At 37.9% G+C, this 23,322-nt stretch overlaps 2 protein-coding genes across 3 annotated transcripts in view; one reads left to right on the plus strand and one right to left on the minus strand.

The window, feature by feature from the left end:
* The window catches only part of LOC136676606 (dnaJ homolog subfamily A member 3, mitochondrial-like), a 54,282-nt gene that overhangs the window by 16,337 nt on the left and 14,623 nt on the right, over positions 1 to 23,322 (minus strand). The window contains exons 7-12 of one of the 2 annotated variants that reach the window (XM_066653712.1): positions 13,725 to 13,789; positions 12,457 to 12,585; positions 11,786 to 11,901; positions 10,607 to 10,704; positions 9,464 to 9,588; positions 7,101 to 7,941 (exon numbers count right to left, since the gene is read on the minus strand). In XM_066653712.1, the coding sequence (XP_066509809.1) occupies positions 9,476 to 9,588; positions 10,607 to 10,704; positions 11,786 to 11,901; positions 12,457 to 12,585; positions 13,725 to 13,789 (521 nt within the window). In that variant the 3' untranslated portion in view covers positions 7,101 to 7,941; positions 9,464 to 9,475. Of the gene's footprint in view, positions 1 to 7,100; positions 7,942 to 9,463; positions 9,589 to 10,606; positions 10,705 to 11,785; positions 11,902 to 12,456; positions 12,586 to 13,724; positions 13,790 to 23,322 lie in introns of those variants that run through there. The other variant, XR_010796305.1, reaches the window with a different exon arrangement.
* Positions 2,396 to 6,687, plus strand: LOC136676607 (GTPase IMAP family member 7-like). The gene is made up of 3 exons (XM_066653713.1): positions 2,396 to 2,431; positions 3,240 to 3,285; positions 4,947 to 6,687. Exons 1-3 carry the CDS (start codon positions 2,396 to 2,398, stop codon positions 6,218 to 6,220), a joined length of 1,356 nt encoding a protein of 451 aa, XP_066509810.1. The 3' UTR covers positions 6,221 to 6,687.

The raw sequence follows: 23,322 nt of genomic DNA on the forward strand, positions 1-23,322 counted from the left end.
TTGGTTCTTTTTGTATCAAATATTTCCCAGGTCAATTAAGGAAAACTGTGAGACTTTTGAGAAACTATTGTGTCACTGTTCTGGACATTGACCAGGTTTTATGTTCTGTAATTACGATACGGCTTGTAATGGAATCTTGTGAGCTATAGCAGCCTTGCTTCACTATGAAAAAAATCCCCTGGTCCCATGTTGGGGATCATCATTGTTTTACACTTTTGAATTTAGATGAGTCCGTTTAACGGTTGTATTACAACTTCTGGCAATTTTATTTATTTTTTTTATTATATATATATATATATATATTTTTTTTTTTTGCAGGCATACATTCTAATTAAAACAGTTGTATACAGTTCACAGAAACAATGTTCCATTACAAGTAGAGCAAGAACACTCTTCACAAAGGGCACAAGGCTTGGCTAAAATCGTTTTATGACTGATAAGGTCTGTGTCATGGGCTATAATTTCCAAGGAAATAACGCAGCTTCTGTCAGGAAGTATTTTTAAGCAGTCAAGTAAATAAACCCATTTCTCTCAGCATGGGACAAGCAGAGACAAAACCTGAACCCGGTCCGGTAAGAATATACTCTGCTCATATACAGTGTACTAAAAGGCAAACGACTATAGTCAAATTACTTTGAACAACTAAATTTCTTTTGCCACTTGAACAACAATGCAACCTTTTGTATATTCATTATTGTAATTTTCTCACAGTGCTGGCTGTATGTGTGTCATATTTTTTTTATTATGGTTACAGAGTTCTCATTGTAATTTTAAAGCCTTCTCCTATTATCTGTAACAGTATTTAGTTTATTTAACGATCATTTAAAATGTGCCATCTGAATAAATATGTATTTTATAAAATAAATATTTTGGTAGCGGGCCGCCTTGTGGTGCAGCAGGTAGTGTCGCCATCACACAGCTCCAGGGACATGGAGGTTGTGGGTTCAAGTCCTATGCCGGGTGACTGTCTGTGAGGAGTTTGGTGTGTTCACCCTGTGTCTGTGTGGGTTTCCCCCAGGTGCTCCGGTTTCCTCTCCGGTTTCTTCCCATGGTCCAAAAACCCACGTTGGTAGGTGGATTGGCGACTCAAAAGTGTCCATAGGTGTGAATGTGTGAGTGTGTGCCGCTCGGTGAAGGACTACAGGGTGTGTTCCTGCCTTGCGCCCAATGATTCCGGGTAGGCTCCAGACACACATCAAACTGGATAAGCGGTTACAGACAATGAATGAATGAATGAATAAGTGACAAAAAAGGTCATAACCAGCCATCTACACTGTTCTGTTGTCAAATGCAGTCCAGATATTTTTGTCAACATATATTTGGTGAGATATATTTGAGTACACAACAGGGTCTATTAATTTTACAGGTGACAAGAATCCAGCTTAGGCAATGGATAACATAGCACATTCAGGGTTTTATAATTTTATTAATTATGTATCTATTTTTTAATCTTTAAATGGCCATGGACACTTCATGAACAATGTATGTGTGTGGCTGAAGGCAGTCCTGGAACGAGTGGGGCACTAGTTTGGTTCTGGTTTATCCAAGGGCTTCTGGCAAGAGTTTGGCTGGGAACACTATACCGGGAAAAGAAGCTTTTGAAACAGGAACTGAAACACATCAAATTTGGGAGATGTGAGATATCATTGGGGTGCGGATGACAAGTCTGAGGATAATATTCTACAGAAGGGACGACTTTTGCAACTAACAGTGCGTCAGTGTGGCGGATGGTTCCATGGTTCCATCTGCTTAGCATTATAAAGAATGTCTTTACCCAAGTCTCAGAGCTGATAGACAGATTGGATAGGGTGCTTTGGAAAGGCAGGATGTCCAAAAAACTTGAAGCCAGTCCAGGAGAACAATCCACATCATCAACCAGAACATCAGAACCACCTGAGTTCTCAAATTAAGTGGGTGAGTTAAAAAAGGAAACACTAAACCCAAAATCCCAGAGCCCTGAAGAAGAGAACGGAATGGGTACAGAGAGTACAAGAATATATTATATATATATATATATATATATATATATATATATATAATGTAAGAAAGTATATAACTAGAAAAATTAACATGCTAAATAAAAACGTTTTGAAATGTGTACTGTTGTTTGTAGCAATGACTTATGAAGTTTATTTTACGTTTTTAACACATTTTATCATATTTAGGTAATCATGAACTACAAAAAAAAAAAAAATAATAAATAAATAAATAAAAATAAAACATGACACATACATAGCATGGAGAGGTTTCAATGATTTGACCAACTTGACTAAAAGTTCAGTTTTATGGTTGACAATATGGATCTGGTCAAAGTCCATTGTCTCAGAGAAAAGGAAAAGCATTTTGTCAGGACGTGTTTCCAAATGGTTAAGAAAACAAATGACTAAATGCCAGTATGGGACAAGCTGAGGCTAAGTCAAAACAGCCTGTGGTAAGAATATTTTCTACAATAATTATTTTTTTCATCTACATTTTAAACAGAGTGACTTACAACTGATATAATGTTATGGAAGAAGCCAGTTGTAGTAGTGGCTGTCTTACCCATGGAATTTTATTAGTGTGGTAAGCTTAGCCCATCGGCGGTGTAAAGCACTGCACTAACCCAAGACTTGTATATCAGCTGGAATGTAGTCAAGGCATAATGACAAAATATATTTAGTTTCAAGCCAATTCTCATATCTGCTAGGATTTTATTCAAATTGTTAATAGCCTTAAAACTTGCAACTTGCTTAAATAATACATGTTTTCATACATTCTTAGTTTGCTACTGAAGAAAAGGTAATTGTAAATCATCTACCAGTCATTGGCCAATACATATAGCTATTGATTTCAAGATGACCTTTAATCATTCTCTATAAAAAAGCAACTAAACTAGGATTAAAATAACAGACAATAATACAAAAACATTAAAGCACAGTGTAATTTTGAAACAAATTCAACAGTTAAGCCAACAACCAACCCACCAAAATGTTTATTAACCTACTGATGAACCAAATTATTTCCAAAAAATTAATTTTGCTGCATTTTCATTAATCAGTTGTCTTTGACTACCCAGCATGCATCATGCAACTAACTACAGGATACAACCTAGGATACTAGCTTGTACAAATTTAACTCTGACCTCACTGATAGAAAAATTCTTAAAATAACTTAGATTTATGTATTATGCCAAACTTACCATGTAAGTAACACATATCAGGGTTTTCATCATATTTGCAACTTTTGTCCATGTGTTACAGAGTAAAAGAAAGCAACTCCAGAAATGGATAAAAGGCCATGCTCCAGGTTTGTGAGTATGTTCTTATCAAGCTCACACATGTTAAAATGAACAAGATCATGTAACACCTCATGTTAGTAAGATTAATTGCTGTTGTACTTGTGACAATTTTGATGACAGACATTTGAAATTGTAGAGTTTCTATGAATATCAGGGAGTGTAGCTAATAAATTACCAACTGTAATTTTATATATGGAGATTTCCACTCATGTTGTTTATGTAACAATAAACACTAACCAATGTTGAAATAGTCTAAACAAAGTATAAAAGCTTATTCAAATGGGTTTTGGCTATTAGGAAGAATTTTTAGCTTTACTTGGTGTATATGGTGTATCAAAATAATTTATGCAAGTACACTCACTGACAAAAAAAAAACAAAGAAAACAAAATACCAAGAAGAAGTTTTTATAAACAAATGAAACATAATGATGACGTATGTAAGTGATTACAATATTAGAGCGAAAGGAATTTATTGGGGGCAATTGAAAGGAGGCACTAATTCTTTTTTGGGCAGCCTCTAGCCTGGATGAAATATGAGATATGTTTGGGCATAAGAGTATTGCCGACAGATATTGCAGCTGGGCCTGTAGATCCTGCACTTTTGTAGGCTGCAGAAGCTGGCATCCCAGTTGGTACCAAGGAATTGTTGCAATCTGGCCGATACTTTCCTGGGAAACCCTTGCTGTGTTGTCAGTTGGAAGCCCTTCCATGACAAGTAAGCCATGTGGCTGTGTGCATCACTGAACTGCCAATGTCCCTTGTAACACCACTAGGGGTGACCAGTTGTTGTATTCGATAGCCTCTTAGATTTCTAATGCAGTAGTTGGGGTAGTGCGTCGTTCGACAGCAAAGGCTGTATTGAAATGCTCACCACAAACCCTCCATACTCTAACCCAACAGTTGGCAGGTACCAAACAGAACCTGGATTTGTTGCTAAAGGTGATGCGAATCCAGTCCTAAGATTCATGACACCAGTGCTGCCAACTTGTCTTACCTGCTTGATCAGAACAGCCTAGATAGGCATTTTATCAAACCGACAATCCTGCTTCTTTCAGTCCAATGACATACCCCCTTGCAAAGTGTCAACTGGGCTAAATGTCTTAGAATGCATCATAGAGATGCGTCTAGCAGATGACCATCTCCCACCAAGCGGTACACTACCTAAAAGTAGCCTCTGAGAGCCTTTTTAAAAAGGGCAGCAGGGAAAGAACTTTTACGCATTCTTGTGGCAAGACCCAGTGTCTAATTAGACTACATCTATAATCATTTTCATATTTGCCAGAGACATAACTGCATGCCTAGTTTTGCAGCAATCCTGGGTGCATTTTGTCAGCGAGTGTATGTTGGCCCTAAATGAAGCAGGGGCATTAAAATGTAGAGATGATTTTTCATGCAAGACATACTTTAACATTCTCTTCAATAAAAGATTTAGTCCTTGAATTTTCATTAAAAAAAGAGGTTAAAACTGCCTCTCACTGATGTCATGACAACTGGCCTATGATGATCTGAGAAATGAAAATCTTCATGTTAAAGAAAGTAGGCCTGTTTTCTGGACTATCCAGTAATACAATCTTCATGTCCATAGTGCTGATAGTGCTGGTGGCGTGACATAAAAAATAAGCACTGCAAAATACACATTTCGCTAAATAACTTATATGTGTGGCTGCAGGAAGGAATGCTGGAAGAAGTGAAGCTCTGCAGCTGGTTCTCGTTGGTCCAAAGGGCTCTGGGAAGAGCTCAGCAGGAAACAGTATCCTGGGAAAAGAATTATTTGAAACAGGAACAGAAACACTTACCTGCAAATTTGAGAGCTGTGAGATAGTGGGCCGACCTGTGACTGTGGTGGATACACCTGGACTCACCGGCAGTGAGGCCTCTGACCAGGAACTGATTAGGACCATCCAGGAAACATGCCAAGATCTCCTTGAATTGACAGTCATTTATCTGTTGGTGGTGCCTCTGGAGTGGAGTGTGCAAAAGTCCCAAGATATACACCAAGTGGTCAGACACACTATTAGCAAAAGCTCTCCAAAATACTTGATGGTGCTCATTACTCACACAGACCTGAATCAGAAAGAAGAGGCCAAGGATGAAACCATTTTACTGAAGCAAGGGCCATTGCAGCTGACCGTGTGTCAGTGTGGTGGATGGTTTCACTTATTCAACATTGTGAAAACTGACCAAGCCCAGGTCTCAGAGTTGCTAGAGAAGCTGAACAGAATGATGCTGGAAGGCAAAAAGAATCAAGACCTTGACTCAAATCTGGAAGAATTGCCCAAAGATACGGAGCTGGCAGTCAAATCGTTTGAGGACCCAAAACAAGAAGTCATGGACTACAGAGTGGCTATCATGCACCAGAAGAAGAAAGTGCAAAAACGAATTGAGATGATAAAAAACAGTGAAAGGATTATAGCAGAGAATAAAAAACTACTTAGGGAACTGAGGGATGAAATAGATGCCATAGAAGAAGAGCTTAAGACAACTGTTGCAGAAGACAAAAAGCGAGCTCTAACTGACAGAATGCAGGTAAAAGCATCAGATGTACAGGACAAGGAGGAAAAGATTCTAATGCACATAAGTATATTGCAGACTCTGCAGAAGCAGGTGGAGGAAAAGCAGCAGAACATCAGTCAAATGAGGAAAGAGATAAGGGAGAGAGAGAAGGAATATACAAAGACAAATATCCACTGTCCAAGGACAAAGAATGGCTTTGGAGAGATGGGAGAATCAGAACCCAGCACGTCTGAAGAGGATTGTGATAAAAGAATAGAGACAGAAGGGGTGATGGAAAGGGGGGGAATGCACTCCTTTAGAAAGAATCTGCAGAAACTGGAGGAACAAATGAAGAGCAAGAGACAGGAGGAAGAAAACCTGCTGAAAGAAAGAAACTCAGATTACAAAGCACAGCTACAGAGATTGAAAGAGAAACGAGCCACAAACTGAAGGCAGGAGAAAATATTTACTTTAAATCATTTAAACTCTGGAAATTGACAGATTACCTACACTATATGGAAAAAAGTATCAAGACATACCACCATCAAGTCTTTACACTCAGATGTTTGATTTAGTCCCATTGCCACAGGTGTATAAAAACAGGCAAATGGCCTACTTTTTGTAACATTTGTGAAACAATGGAAAAGTGCTCACCTCGCTGAATTTGTGCACAGTAGTGTAATAAGATGCCAGCATTGAAATGAATGTGAAATTTCTTCCCTCCTAGATATTCCATAATCAACTGTGACTTACTATGACTTGTGTTTAATTATCCTACTCAAAGTCCTATGATGAATTATAATTATATTCCAATGAATTATATAGTTGTTGAGCAGTCAAAGTAAAAATTTTCCTAAAGAGAAATGCAGCTGTGACCTAAAATGATATAAAATGATCACTGTTTAATTGCTGTACTCACCTGCTAAACATATGCTAAACCAACAACTTGGTTTGTCAATTACTAAAAACAATTTAACTTTAGTTGATTAATTTTAAACCATTATTAATTATTTAAAATTCAAAAACATTTATTTTCAGCTGTTTGAGAAATCCTCATGTAAAGTTTTAGTTGATATTTAATATGGAGTTACCAATATCATGAAATTTGTACACATTGTTAGCATTTGAATGAAATATATGACAAAAATACAATAAAAGCAATAGTGCCTGATTACAGGATTACACTGAATTGTTAAAAAATATATGTATATGTTTTTTGCAGTCATGTACCAAAACAATCTGTTATTAAATTATAAATTACCCTAAATTATGTAAATCAACTTACTAAACAGAACAATATATTCTTTCAAAAATGAATGAAAAATGACCTGATATTGTCACATATATTCCTAAATACATCCCTACTTCAGCTTCATTATACAACAATCAATTTTTTTTATTATTTTTGTATAATACAAAAGGTAATTATAATTATTCCAGAACGAGTAGCATTTGTCATGTTCAATCAATCAATATATCAATCAATCTTGAATCTCTGAATGCTGGTATTTGTAACAGACACACAGATGCACAAAAAGAGACAAATAATGTATTTACTTAAGTAACAAATCACATTTACTGAAGAAATAAATTAAGTGAACACTGTGACATGGTTTATTTATTAGGGACTCCACTGTCCAGTTAAGATCATATGCTAGCAATCTACAAGTATCTACACTATATGTACAAATACTTGTAGACACATAGTCTGTCTATTTTCCATGGGAAAGTATTAAATAAATTGAGAATCTCTGGATCAGTGCACATGAACATAAAGTCACCATGCTCAATACTAACTGTCAGCTAGAGGGGTTAAGAACCACAAATACAGGGCTGTGGAGAAGTGGAACTGTGTTCTCTGTAGTGAGAGAGCTTCACCCAATGCGTTTTGGAGGAGTCAGAACAAACTAAATTTAGGTTGCTGCAAGCAATCAAACCCTCACAGAAATAAAGTGTAACTCCAGTTCTTTAATTACAGATTTAATCAGAAGTTTTGTTAGCAGGGGTTTCTTATCAGACCATCTCCTTTCCTCTGCTGCTGTTTTTGGAAAGTCCACTAGAAGTGCCATGGCCAAGAGGAGCTCTCTTTATTTGTGTAGATTGCTGGATGCCTCTGTCTATCGGTCTCTGTTTTAAAGTCTTTAGTTTTTTTTGCCCATCTATTTAAAAAACTGATAAAAAAAAAGCTTAAAATTAGTAAATTCTTTGCAAAAAACAATACATTAATTTCAGCAGATAACTTTACTATAAATGGTCTAAATATATATTAAATATGTTAATCTATTAACTCTTTAGTTAGATGTTAACAGTGCATTGAATTTGCAACTTATTTCATATTCAGTCTTACAGAGTTGTTCAGTCCATAAAATACATCTCTATTTTTATATAAACTGCTTATTTGCATATAATTACACAAAGAATAAACATAGAAGTGTATTAAGATAAGCTACAGTACTGTCATCCACTGTAACAGTGACTTCATCAATAAGAGTTTTATTGTCATTTCATGTGTTGATCATGTGTAACTATACAGTTGTTAGATGCTTCAAATGAAGCTCGGTGAACACGTTCACACAGCAGGTAAAACTTTTCATGTGAATTTTATGTCATTCTGGCCGCTGAGAATAATTTCCAGAATACGATCGTTGCTCTTCTCCTCTTTGTACATGTGTTTGTGACAGACTCTGCAAGCTTGAGTTTAGAGTGAAAGTTACATCAGTTCATGTTTTAATATTCTTTAAAGTCTTTAATACTCAGTTTTTAACTTAGAGCTCATTTGGAATAAAGAAAAGGGTAATGTGATGTAAGTACAGTTCCTTCAATTAAAAAATAAAGTGCTTTGTGTGAAACTGATTTCCTTCTGGTCAATGAGCATGAAGCATCATCCTTTTGCGCATGCACGTCAGTTTAGGAGTGTGATTTGTTCAGACTGATGTCAGATATGCGGTATTGTGCAAAAGTTTTAGGCACCAGAGACTATAAGATTTACAAAGCCATTTACCTAAGCAGTAAGTGTTTATTTGCTAAAAAAAAAAACAACAACAAATAACGGCCAACATTAGAATAAAACCAAATAACATTAAGTGTGATATTCTATGTGAATGTGTTGGTTTAAATTTTTCCAAATCTCTCCTCTTGGCAGTCCACATTATTTGAGGTTATCATCCAATACCTAGGTTTACTGGTTAATAAATAATGATTTTAAATAATGTGTGCTGTAGATTTAACAAATTCATGCAATCAAGAAGAATCTGAACAAAACATTGTTCTTCAAACTCACTATCACCTACTACTTTATAGAAAAAATAATCTTATATTTCGTATTTGTTTTATATTATTTTTGTATTTAATGTGATTATATAAAACTTTATGCATGCACCACACTTTAGTTTAAATATATATAATTATCTTAGGTGCTTAAGACATCTGCACAGTACTGTAGATCACATTACATAGACAGTGTAAACAGCTGAAAATCATATCTGGACCACTTTTAACTGCTGTGTGGTATGGATGGATTTGAAATCTAAGTGAATTGAGTTTGTATCTACACTTTAAACATAATTTCTCCACTTTTTTCAAGGTACATTATTTCCACTTTTGCATACCACTGTCTTCTGCATTTCATTAGTCAAAAAAAATTGTATTGAAAAAGAAAGACAACAACAAAAAAAATAATTAAAAAAACCCTACCTGCTGATCCTGTCAAGAGAACATCTTTTTCAGTTTTGAGAAAAATCCTCCCTCCTCTTTCTCTGGCTGTTCTTCTTCTTTTCTCTTGTCTTTTTCAGAAGACTCTCCTGCGTGCCTGGAGTCCCCTACACACAAACACACAAACATTTTCTGCTTACCTGTTTCTGTTTAGTACATTTGTGTGCCTAGTACATCCTTAGCTGCAACTCTTTTTAAGGACAGGAAATGTTCTCCTCCAACTGTGTTGAGGGCTCCGGCGATGCTGTGTTGGCTTAAGACACTGATCAACTAAAACAATATGACCACCTTTTTTGTTTCTACACTCATTGTCCATTCTCTCAGCTCCACTGACCAGGCTGGAGCAATCTGTCCAACAATTACAGACTGGAGTCAGTAAGGTACTCTGCATACTGTCTTAACCTCATTACACCTTGTTTTCATAGGTTAGGACCCCCACAGAGCAGGTATGATTTACGTGGTGGATTATGCTCTGCGCTGCATTGACACTGATATGGTAGTGGTGTGTTAATGTGTGTTGCATTCGTACGAGTAGATCAGACACAGCAGAGAACCTGTCATTTTTAAACACCTCAGTGTCACTGCTCGACTGATAGGAGTGCACCAACCACAGATATCTAGGAAACAGCATCCTGTGTTCATTGATCACAGTACAGAGGACGGTTAACTCAAATTGTGCAGCAACAGATGAGCTACTTTACCTGACCTTACATATATAAGATGGATGAACGAGGTAAGTACATCTAACAGAGTGGACAGTGAGTTGACACAGGTTTTAAAAACAAGTGTAGCAGTGTTGTGTCTGATCAACTTGTACCAGCGCAACACACACCAACACACCACCAGAACCAGGTCAGCGTCACAGCAGCACTGAATTATTGACCACCCAAATTATACCTGCTCTGTGGTGGTTCTGACCTTGGAAGAACAGGATGCCACATGGTATACAAAGTATGCAGTGCAACGGATGAACTACAGTATTGTAGAATAACAAAGTGCTCTTGTGTGGTCAGTGAAGCTGAGAGAATGGACAGTCGGTGTAGAAACAAGGAGGTGGTCATAATGTTGTGGTTGATCGGTGCTTATCTTGTGTAAAAGTAGTTGAGCGGGTATAAATGTTAAAACCTGTTGTGTTTTTGCTGACTCCAGTAACAATTCCCTCCACATCTGTCTCTTCCTCAGCATAACTCAGCACCAGTTCCCGTTGCCTACGACTTAACTTCCTTACAAAAGAACAAAACACAGAACAAATACCAGCAATAAACACAGACTTCACTAGCAGAGGTAGATAGACAAAATTTATTTCTATACATTACTGCTATGTCTCCATTCAAAACTAATTATTCCTTGTGGTCATATGTTACTGTAAACTACTGAAATGTAAATTGAATTAACAGCAATAAAATTCAATTTTGATATGCTGTTTGAAATGAGATTTTTCTGAGCATGTTCATTACACCACTACTTCCCAAGAAATCTGTATTGTTTTTAGACCAGATCAGTGCTTCTCAACTCATTTTACTTTGGATCTCATCTGAAGTCTAAGATCAAAGCTTAAAAAAACAGACAAAAGATGATTCCCAAGCCCAACACCTTACCCAGCGTCTGAAGCAATAGATCACTATATAATGACCTAGTTCAGGATTAAGAAATGACGTTGGCTTCACACTCCTGAACTAGGTCACAACCTAGTTTATATAACACTGTGAAAAAAAGTCATGCCTCAATGTTTAGGAACTATGCTCATTTCCTGGCTGATACATCAATGAAGGTCACCTTGTTTTTGTAGAGTTCTTTAAAGAAACACTAAATAATATTTTACTTTAAATTTACAGCTTTAAAATCATTGTGATGGTAATTGGGAGAACAGAACCTCTGCCACTACTACTCTTGACTCAGCACAAAAGAATCTAAACTGTGCACATTTTGGAATCCTCCTGCTTCCACTTCATTTTGGTAGAGTGCTGTTAAAATTAATTACAATAGGAGGGGAGACCTAGGAGCCAAACATCAAAATCTTAACCAGTGTTCATTTAAATGCTGTTGAGATAATAACTTGAGAGAAATCAAAATCAGCGGACACATCTTTGAAACCTACACCTACAGTTCTTCATGTAATGCAATGAAATAAATATTTTTATGTAAAAACATAGCAAATTCATTCCTATTCTTTGTTCCAGTAATTACCAATGAAAACCTAAGACCAGGAGCTAGTATCAAGAAAATGGAAAGACCACAGTTTTAGACCATATAGGATACTGGTGAAAATCTTAAGAAGACCTGTCTGTGTTACATGGTTCTTACTTGGGAATTTTGATTTTGATGTGGATGTAATGGTCTCCATAGCCGTAACTGTTCATGCGTGCTATTCCTTTGCCAGACAGCCGAATTGTCTGGTCAGCCTGAATACCAGGTGGGATCTGCAGGAAGCCAATAAAAACAGTTCTAAACAGTATCTAAAACTGCTTTTAAAAAAATAAAAGCTTAGAACCACTTGTCTGGCAGAGAAAGAACACTTTCTCTAATATAAATCTCAATTGTCATAAAAGCTATATAGAATCTGAAGGACGCTGTACAACTTCAAATAGACACACACCGCTCCCCAGCTGCTAGAAAAAAAAAAACACTCCTGACCATGACATACATTTGCCCAGCATGCAACAAAGTCCACACTGGAAAAGTCTCCTGCTCAAAACAAAGTTAGTTCTGTGCTATGGTAAGAGGCCCTGCTTCAAGCCTAGTCAGCTTCAGCATCACAGACATGAAATTCTTTACACCAAAGCATTAATAATCATTTAATGTATAACTGAGATTAATAAAAGATAAGCCTATGTATTAACATTGGACTACTGTGGCTAATACCAGCTTGTTTTATAACAAAGGCCACATGGAATTAAAGCAGAATACCCTACTACTGTTTGAAGAATTTATTCTTTTCTGATTTAAAACCAACTGTTTGTGCAGTCCTAACTCACAGGGATATCAATGGTACTGTAAAGTCCTTGGGCTCTAACTGCTCCTCCCAGAATTGCCTGAGCCACAGAGATCATCACATCAGAATGGATATCAGGGCCATCACGCCAGAACACTGGACTCTTCTGGATCTATGACATACACAAAAAATAAAACAAATGAATATATTTAAAGACATTAAACATTTCTTCTGCATTTCAACCACAATTTATACAAATAATTTAAGGAAGTATTGGATATGACATTCAATATAAAAATCACTTTCCGTTTTATTATTTATATTTATGAGCTTCATTGACTTATAGGTTCAGTATATACAGTACACAACTAAACTGAATACATCCCTATTCTTTAAATACTTGCTTCTTAAATACAAGCAAAGCCTCCTTCGATTTAGAACAAGATTTATATTCAGAAACATTGCAATGAATATTGCATGAAACTAGGCATGGGCGGTATCCACGTTTTCCATACCATCTCAAAATATTATCTCGGTATACGATATTACCGTGGGGAGGGCGTGCTCTGTCAGTCTGCACTGAGCCTTATATCCATGAGCACAGTCTAGTGAATTTAGCTAAACACTGCCCGACACACCGACACACATGTTGACAATAAAAACACGTTTCTGAGAGAGCACATTTAAGCAACTTGTGCTGAAGGAACAGAAATTTAGGAAGCAAGCGAAATAAGACCGTTTACACTGTTTAGAAGCACAGCTGGCACTAACTGGCACTTGTGGTTTAGCACATCACAGCAGATTTTTCAACGAATTCAGGCTCAAAACACACAATTAGAGGATAAAGCACAAAAGCACTGTGAGCACAAAGTCGAGTGAAGGATTTTCTGAGATTTATGTCTTTTTACAGCTTAATTCCTTTCCCTTTTAACCCAAATTCAGCGCTAAACTTACAACTGAGGTGGGCTATTGGGCTTGTGCTTTTCTCTACCTGTTTTCAGACAGTGACATCAGCAGTCATTGAGCTCCCACAGGGCCCCTCCCTGTGGCTCTCTTTAATGCACATGAACATTTTAGCCGACTTTTAAAGACACAGAACCGAAATTTGAGACACGTAATAAATACCGCCCTCATTTTAGGATATCGTCCACTTTTTTAAATACAGTGGTATAGGGTATTATTGTTATACCACCCGCTCCTACATAAAACCAACCTTTATGGAATGTGTCTAAGAACAAACCCTTCACTGTGTTAAACAAAATATACACCAACTTTCAATGCCCAAAGGAACTGTAGCTGAATAAAACTCACCCTGAATGTAATGTAAATCTCCTTCTTTCTTACAGGCATCCGCACTGTCTGACCATCCTCCACTCCTAAAACACACCCACACTGTCAGGACACTTAAGAAAGTGCAAAATAGTCACATAATACAAATAATTTTCCCTGAAAGTTTCCCTCTGAAGAAAGTGCAGGGAGCAAACCCCACCTTTTTTGTTGATGTTTGACTGTTTTTAACCTATGTAAAGGATGAATAACATTCGTAAAGGAAACAGCCCAAAACTAACATCTTATTATGGTACTAACACGTAGTGTAGGACCATATTGTAATAGTTAGGATTTTTCTTATTATTAGGGGTTCGAGCACGAAGTGCTTGAAACCCTATTGTGTTTGTTCTGATTTTAATTTGTTATTATTATTATTAGGGGTTCGAGCACGAAGTGCTTGAAACCCTATTATAATTGTTAGGATTTTTAGGGGTTCGAGCACGAAGTGCTTGAAACCCTATTATAATTGTTAGGATTTTTAGGGGTTCGAGCACAAAGTGCTTGAAACCCTATTATAATTGTTAGGATTTTTCTTATTATTCTTCCGGTTCTTTTTCTGCACTACAAACGATCGCACAGCCCAAACCGTAAGGCCTACAGACTTGAGGCTTGGTCAATAGGTAGTAAACCCTCCCGCTACTCAGGCGCAAAAAATCAGACTGATTGGCCTCATGGGGGCGCTACAGCGAAGGACAACGCCTTTTCTTACGGGGCTCCTACCACGTGAGGCGTAGAGACGAATTTTTTTTTCCCCCTGACTCCTTGGGTCCTGCCGAATCAAAAAGGTCGATACAACCACTAAGCTCCGCCCACTTAGATTTTTTGCTATTTTGCATAGTTTGCAAAACCTACTTTTGCGTACTAGTCCGTGGATTTTTGTCCAATTTTCTTGAGCTTGGTGTCAAAACGTTCACCGGAGTCTGAAGCTTAATAATCATCAAAAAAACGTTGACATTTTGATTCAGTGTAGCTGCCATATGCAAATGAACCTTGTCAGCTTATCGCCTGTTTTACATGAACACCTGTTACTCCTGCATACTTTACTCAAATGGGTTGCAATTTCAGATTCTGCTTAGGGACATGATTTTGAGGTAGCATGTCGTCGGTGGTGCGAAAATTCACATAGGGGGCGCTCTAAATACTAGAAATTCATATCTCGGCATCCGCAAGTCCGATCGGTCCGCCGCTTGGCATACAGCTGCTTTAGGCAAGGCTCTAAGTGGAAAATAAAGGACAAGTCGATACTCGCCAAATTGTAATGTCATCGGCCAATCAGAACTCAGCAGCTCCCTGACAAGCCTGACAAAGGTCAATCATTATGATACTTGACTGGCATGTCCATGGAGGCACTTCCTAAGAGCAGAAGACGTTTCGAAACGATAGACACTAGGGGGCGCTATAACAAGAAAATATGTAATATCTCAGCGAAAATTAAGCATATTGACATGCAGTTTGCTGGACTCTGTACTCTGTGTATTGCCTAACAACTTTGTAATAGCAAGTATTGTCAAGAAATGTATTGTTTTTTCTCAATGGCCAGTTGTTTGAAAATTGAGGTTTTCGAACTAGTCCGTGGAATCTGATTCTACTGCCAAACAATTGGTCTTGTTGGAATCTGTAGAGTCTGTAGGTAAATAATCTTTAAAAAAAGTATGACTTTTTAACATTGTGTTGTTACAACATGTCAATAAACTGAAGTGTGAGCTGCTTTATAGGTTCTTTCATATATAACTCCAAGAAAAGAAGCCCAATCCAGACCAAACTTTATAGGATTATGTAAGACCATACCCTGAAGGAGCCTGTCTATTATGGCCTAAATCCACCCAAAGGGGGCGCTACAATTGGACAATAACTTATTAAAAAGTATTTTTTGTGTTATAGCGCCATCTAGGATTGCAGTGGCACCACAATTTAATTATGACATCTGCTCCTCAGGCTTATCAAGCTTGTGAAATTTTGAAATTTTTGGTGAAAGCGTTTTTGAGTTATAGGTGTATATATGTGTACATATATATCATATATTTGACTTGTGGAATACATGCTGGATCTCTCTTTTTGGGAGGGGCCTGTAAGCTACATAGTAATAGAAGTGCAAGTTTTTTTTGATAATTATTAAAGTTCAGATCCTTAGGATTCAGCTGATACCACATATGTCCATGTAAGGTAATTATCCACATAGGAGTACACGCTCAAATATTTCTGTTTGTGAAATATTTCTGATCCAAACAGACTGCCATCTGCTGGTGAGAAATAACAGCTTTCTCATATAAGACTATACATTGTGATGTTGAACTACAGTGGATCTGAGGCAAAATGCAATGTTGAGCAAAGACCATAAGGTCCAGAAACACTTCACTTGCCAGCAAGATACAGCAGGTATGACATGACTCAGCCAAGGAAAATGACACTCTTTGGCCAGATGGTGGCGATATAGAAAAGGGATACGCGTTTAGGTCTATATCTCCTAAACCGTAAGGCCAAGAGACGAAATCTTTTTTTTCCCTGATTCCTTGGCTTAATTCAAACTAATCTGCCATTTGGACCATTTACCTCCGCCCACTTAGATTTTGAGCTAATATGCATAATTAGCTAAACTTACTTTTTTCCACAAGTCTGTGAATTTTTGTCCAATTCTCTTGAGCTTTGTGCCAAAACGTTCACAAGAGTCTGCCCATGTCTAATTATAGAATGAATGTTGACATTTCGATTCAAGATGGCTGCCATGTGCAAATGAACCTCTTCGGCTTATCGTATGTTTTACTTGAACGTCTGTAACTCCTCCATACTTTATTCAAATGGGTTCAAATTTCAGATTCTACTTAAGGACATGATTTTAAGGGTACCATATCAGCGATGTAGGCCTATTTTTTCCAAACAGGCCTATTCTGCGAGAACCCCGTTAATTGTCGCTTACGGCTATATTTATTATTATTATTCTTCCGGTTCTTTTTCTGCACTAAAAGTGATCGCACAGCCCAAACCGTAAGGCGTACAGACTTGAGGCTTGGCCAGTAGGTAGTAAACCCTCCCGCTACTCAGGCGCAAAAAATCAGACTGATTGGCCTCATGGGGGCGCTACAGCGAAGGACAACACCTTTTCTTACGGGGCTTCTACCACGTGAGGCGTAGAGACGAAATTTTTTTTCCCCCTGATTCCTTGAGTCCTGCCGAATCAAAAAGGTCGATACAACCACTAAGCTCCGCCCACTTAGATTTTTTGCTATTTTGCATAATTTGCAAAACCTACTTTTGCGTACTAGTCCGTGGATTTTTGTCCAATTTTCTTGAGCTTGGTGTCAAAACGTTCGCAGGAGTCTGAAACTTAATAATCATCAAAAAAACGTTGACATTTCATTTCAAGGTAGCTGGCATATGCAAATGAACCTTATCGGCTTATCGCCCTTTTTACATGAACAGCTGTTACTCCTGCATACTTTACTCAAATAGGTTGCAATTTCAGATTCTGCTTAGGGACATGATTTTGAGGTAGCACGTCGTCGGTGGTGCGAAAATTCACATAGGGGGCGCTCTAAATACTAGAAATTCATATCTCAGCATCCGCAAGTCCGATCGGTCCGCCACTTGGCATACAGCTGCATTAGGCAAGGCTCTAAGTGGAAAATAAAGGACAAGTCGATACTCGCCAAATTGTAACGTCATCGGCCAATCAGAACTCAGCAGCTCCCTGACAAGCTTGACAAAGGTCAATCATTATGATATTTGACTGGCATGTCCATGGTGGCACTTCCTAAGAGCAGAAGATGTTTCGTAACGATAGCCACTAGGGGGCGCTATAACAAGAAAATATGTAATATCTCAGCGAAAATTAAGCATATTGACATGCAGTTTGCTGGACTCTGTACTCTGTGTATTGCCTAACAACTTTGTAATAGCAAGTATTGTCAAGAAATGTATTGTTTTTTCTCAGTGGCCAGTTGTTTGAAAGATGAGGTTTTCGAACTAGTCCGTGGAATCTGATGCTATTCCCAAACAATTGGTCTTGTTGGAATCTGTGGAGTCTGTAGGTAAACAATCTTTAAAAAAACTATGACTTTTTAACATTGTGTTGTTACAACATGTCAATAAACTGAATTGTGAGCTGCTTTATAGATTCTTTCATCTATAACTCCAAGAAAAGAAGCCCAATCCAGACCAAACTTTATAGGATTATGTAAGACCATACCCTGAAGGAGCATGTCTATTATGGCCTAAATCCACCCAAAGGGGGCGCTACAATTGGACAATAACTTATTAAAAAGTTTTTTTTGTGTTATAGCGCCATCTAGGATTGCAGTGGCACCACAATTTAATTATGACATCTGCTCCTCAGGCTTATCAAGCTTGTGAAATTTTGAAATTTTTGGTGAAAGCGTTTTTGAGTTATAGGTGTATATATGTGTACATATATAGCATATATTTGACTTGTGGAATACATGCTGGATCTGTCTTTTTGGGAGGGGCCCGTAAGCTACATAGTAATAGAAGTGCAAGTTTTTTTTGATAATTATTAAAGTTCAGATCCTTAGGATTCAGCTGATACCACATATGTCCATGTAAGGTAATTATCCACATAGGAGTACACGCTCAAATATTTCTGTTTGTGCCTTCATGGCTGATCCAAACAGACTGCCATCTGCTGGTGAGAAATAACAGCTTTCTCATATAAGACTATACATTGTCATGTTGAACTACAGTGGATCTGAGGCAAAATGCAATGTTGAGCAAAGACCATAAGGTCCAGAAACACTTCACTTGCCAGCAAGGTACAGCAGGTATGACATGACTCAGCCAAGGAAAATGACACTCTTTGGCCAGATGGTGGCGATATAGAAAAGGGATACGCCTTTAGGTCTATATCTCCTACACTGTAAGGCCTAGAGACGAAATCTTTTTTTTCCCTGATTCCTTGGCTTAATTCAAACTAATCTGCCATTTGGACCATTTACCTCCGCCCACTTAGATTTTGAGCTAATATGCATAATTAGCTAAACTTACTTTTTTCCACAAGTCTGTGAATTTTTGTCCAATTCTCTTGAGCTTGGTGCCAAAACGTTCACAAGAGTCTGACCATGTCTAATTATAGAATGAATGTTGACATTTCGATTCAAGAAGGCTGCCATGTGCAAATGAACCTCTTCGGCTTATCGTATGTTTTACTTGAACGTCTGTAGCTCCTCCATATTTTATTCAAATGGGTTCAAATTTCAGATTCTACTTAAGGACATGATTTTAAGGGTACCATATCAGCGATGTAGGCCTATTTTTTCCAAACAGGCCTATTCTGCGAGAACCCCGTTAATTGTCGCTTGCGGCTATATTTATTATTATTATTCTTCCGGTTCTTTTTCTGCACTAAAAGTGATCGCACAGCCCAAACCGTAAGGCGTACAGACTTGAGGCTTGGCCAGTAGGTAGTAAACCCTCCCGCTACTCAGGCGCAAAAAATCAGACTGATTGGCCTCATGGGGGCGCTACAGCGAAGGACAACACCTTTTCTTACGGGGCTTCTACCACGTGAGGCGTAGAGACGAAATTTTTTTTCCCCCTGATTCCTTGAGTCCTGCCGAATCAAAAAGGTCGATACAACCACTAAGCTCCGCCCACTTAGATTTTTTGCTATTTTGCATAATTTGCAAAACCTACTTTTGCGTACTAGTCTGTGGATTTTTGTCCAATTTTCTTGAGCTTGGTGTCAAAACGTTCGCAGGAGTCTGAAGCTTAATAATCATCAAAAAAACGTTGACATTTCAATTCAATGTAGCTGCCATATGCAAATGAACCTTATCGGCTTATCGCCCTTTTTACATGAACAGCTGTTACTCCTGCATACTTTACTCAAATGGGTTGCAATTTCAGATTCTGCTTAGGGACATGATTTTGAGGTAGCATGTCGTCGGTGGTGCGAAAATTCACATAGGGGGCGCTCTAAATACTAGAAATTCATATCTCAACATCCGCAGGTCCGATCGGTCCGCCGCTTGGAATACAGCTGCTTTAGGCAAGGCTCTAAGTGGAAAATAAAGGACAAGTTGATACTCGCCAAATTGTAACGTCATCGGCCAATCAGAACTCAGCAGCTCCCTGACAAGCTTGACAAAGGTCAATCATTATGATACTTGACTGGCATGTCCATGGACGCACTTCCTAAGAGCAGAAGACGTTTCGTAACGATAGCCACTAGGGGGCGCTATAACAAGAAAATATGTAATATCTCAGCGAAAATTAAGCATATTGACATGCAGTTTGCTGGACTCTGTACTCTGTATATTGCCTAACAACTTTGTAATAGCAAGTATTGTCGAGAAATGTATTGTTTTTTCTCAATGGCCAGTTGTTTGAAAATTGAGGTTTTCGAACTAGTCCGTGGAATCTGAAGCTATTCCCAAACAATTGGTTTTGTTGCAATCTGTAGAGTCTGTAGGTCAACAATCTTTAAAAAAAAGTATGACTTTTTAACATTGTGTTGTTACAACATGTCAATAAACTGAATTGTGAGCTGCTTTATAGGTTCTTTCATCTATAACTCCAAGAAAAGAAGCCCAATCCAGACCAAACTTTATAGGATTATGTAAGACCATACCTTGAAGGAGCATGTCTATTATGGCCTAAATCCACCCAAAGGGGGCGCTACAATTGGACAATAACTTATTAAAAAGTTTTTTTTGTGTTATAGCGCCATCTAGGATTGCAGTGGCACCACAATTTAATTATGACATCTGCTCCTCAGGCTTATCAAGCTTGTGAAATTTTGAAATTTTTGGTGAAAGCGTTTTTGAGTTATAGGTGTATATATGTGTACATATATAGCATACATTTGACTTGTGGAATACATGCTGGATCTCTCTTTTTGGGAGGGGCCTGTAAGCTACATAGTAATAGAAGTGCAAGTTTTTTTTGATAATTATTAAAGTTCAGATCCTTAGGATTCAGCTGATACCACATATGCCCATGTAAGGTAATTATCCACATAGGAGTACACGCTCAAATATTTCTGTTTGTGAAATATTTCTGATCCAAACAGACTGCCATCTGCTGGTGAGAAATAACAGCTTTCTCATATAAGACTATACATTGTGATGTTGAACTACAGTGGATCTGAGGCAAAATGCAATGTTGAGCAAAGACCATAAGGTCCAGAAACACTTCACTTGCCAGCAAGGTACAGCAGGTATGACATGACTCAGCCAAGGAAAATGACACTCTTTGGCCAGATGGTGGCGATATAGAAAAGGGATACGCGTTTAGGTCTATATCTCCTACACCGTAAGGCCTAGAGACGAAATCTTTTTTTTCCCTGATTCCTTGGCTTAATTCAAACTAATCTGCCATTTGGACCATTTACCTCCGCCCACTTAGATTTTGAGCAAATATGCATAATTAGCTAAACTTACTTTTTTCCACAAGTCTGTGAATTTTTGTCCAATTCTCTTGAGCTTTGTGCCAAAACGTTCACAAGAGTCTGCCCATGTCTAATTATAGAATGAATGTTGACATTTCGATTCAAGAAGGCTGCCATGTGCAAATGAACCTCTTTGGCTTATCGTATGTTTTACTTGAACGTCTGTAACTCCTCCATATTTTATTCAAATGGGTTCAAATTTCAGATTCTACTTAAGGACATGATTTTAAGGATACCATATCAGCGATGTAGGCCTATTTTTTCCAAACAGGCCTATTCTGCGAGAACCCCGTTAATTGTCGCTTGCGGCTATATTTATTATTATTAGGGGTTCGAGCACAAAGTGCTTGAAACCCTATTATAATTGTTAGGATTTTTATTTTTATTATTATTCTTCCGGTTCTTTTTCTGCACTACAAACGATCGCACAGCCCAAACCGTAAGGCCTACAGACTTGAGGCTTGGTCAGTAGGTAGTAAACCCTCCCGCTACTCAGGCGCAAAAAATCAGACTGATTGGCCTCATGGGGGCGCTACAGCGAAGGACAACGCATTTTCTTACGGGGCTCCTACCACGTGAGGCGTAGAGACGAAATTTTTTTTCCCCCTGATTCCTTGAGTCCTGCCGAATCAAAAAGGTCAATACAACCACTAAGCTCCGCCCACTTAGATTTTTTGCTATTTTGCATAATTTGCAAAACCTACTTTTGCGAACTAGTCTGTGGATTTTTGTCCAATTCTGTTGAGCATGGTGCCAAATTGTTTGTAAGAGTCTGGAGGTTAATAATTATCCAAAAAATGTTAGAATTCGGATTCAAGATGGCCGCCATATGCAAATGAACCTCTTCGGCTCTTCGTCTGTTTTACTTAAAAATTCATAACAATTGTATACTTTACTCAAATGTGTTCAATTTGCATATTGAACTTACTCTCATGATTCTGAGGTACCAAGTCAAAGGAGGAGCCAATATTCATATAGGGGGCGCTGTAAATGCTACAAGTGTATATCTCAGCATCCGCAAGGCAGTTTGAACCATCCTTTGGCATGCTGCTTCTATGGGCAAAGCTATAAGTGGAAAATTAAGGACAACGCGATTCGGGCAAAATTGTGATCGTCATTGGCCAATTAGTTTTCAGCAGCTGTTTGACTACCTTAACAAGGTCCAATCATCATGAGACTTGACTGGTATGTTCCTGGGGTCACTTCCTAAGTGCATAAAAAATTACGTAACGATAGCCACTAGGTGGCGCTATATCAAGAAAATGTGATATATCTAAGCAAAAATTAAGTGTATCGACACGCAGTTTGCAGCTTTGTATACTCTGCAGATGGCCTAACAACTTTGTAATTGCAAGTGTTGTGAAAAAATGCATCCTTTTTTCTCAATAACCAGTTGTTCAAAATTGAACTTTTTCGAACTAGTCCGTGGAATTTGGCTCTATTCCAAAACAATTGACTTTGTTGGAATCTGCAGAGTCTGTAGGTAAATAATTATCCAAAAAAGTACAACATTTGGACACACTGTTGAAACAATAAATCAATTAGTCCAAGTGTGCTGAGTTTTTACATTCTTTCAGCTGTATCTCAAACAAATGAAGCCCAATTAAGACCACAATTTACATACATATGTAGAGTCTTACCCTGAAGGAGCCTGTACAATATGACAGAAATCCATCAAAAGGGAGAGCTACAATTACACAATTACATGTTATGTGCAGTTTCTGTGTTCATGCTGGATTTCTGTAATTGGGAGGGGCCTGTAAGCCACATAGTGATGAAAGTTCCACATTTTATTATCAATAATTAAAGTTCAGGTCCTTAGGATTCCTCTGATACCATATATGTCCATGTGAATGAAATATTCAAAGAGCAGTACCTGATTAAAAAATCTGTATGTGCATTTGTAACAGCTCAGCTCCTCTATGGGACAGTAGTAAATTGTTTCACCAGCAGGTGGCACTCTAAGACCATATATTGCTTTGTTCATCTACATTCAAGAACTTATTTCTCTGTACAGGTCAAAAGTCATAACATATGAACAAAAATATTTATCATAATTAAAAACGGTGCTCACCAGTCATATCATGTCCTTTGCTAAACTAAAACAAATGGTTCATTAGCACTTGTGAAACCTCACTGTCCAAAACTGCTTAGGGTCTCTCTGTACTGATGCACCTTACA

Source organism: Hoplias malabaricus, chromosome X2 (genome assembly GCF_029633855.1).
Source record: "Hoplias malabaricus isolate fHopMal1 chromosome X2, fHopMal1.hap1, whole genome shotgun sequence".
Lineage (NCBI taxonomy): Eukaryota > Metazoa > Chordata > Actinopteri > Characiformes > Erythrinidae > Hoplias > Hoplias malabaricus.

Coding starts and splice junctions, on each gene's coding strand:
- LOC136676607 (XM_066653713.1), top strand. CDS start 2,396: ATGGGACAAGCTGAGGCTAAGTCAAAACAGCCTGTG. Junction 2,432..3,239: donor CTAAGTCAAAACAGCCTGTG/GTAAGAATATTT, acceptor CATGTGTTACAG/AGTAAAAGAAAGCAACTCCA. Junction 3,286..4,946: donor GATAAAAGGCCATGCTCCAG/GTTTGTGAGTAT, acceptor GTGTGGCTGCAG/GAAGGAATGCTGGAAGAAGT.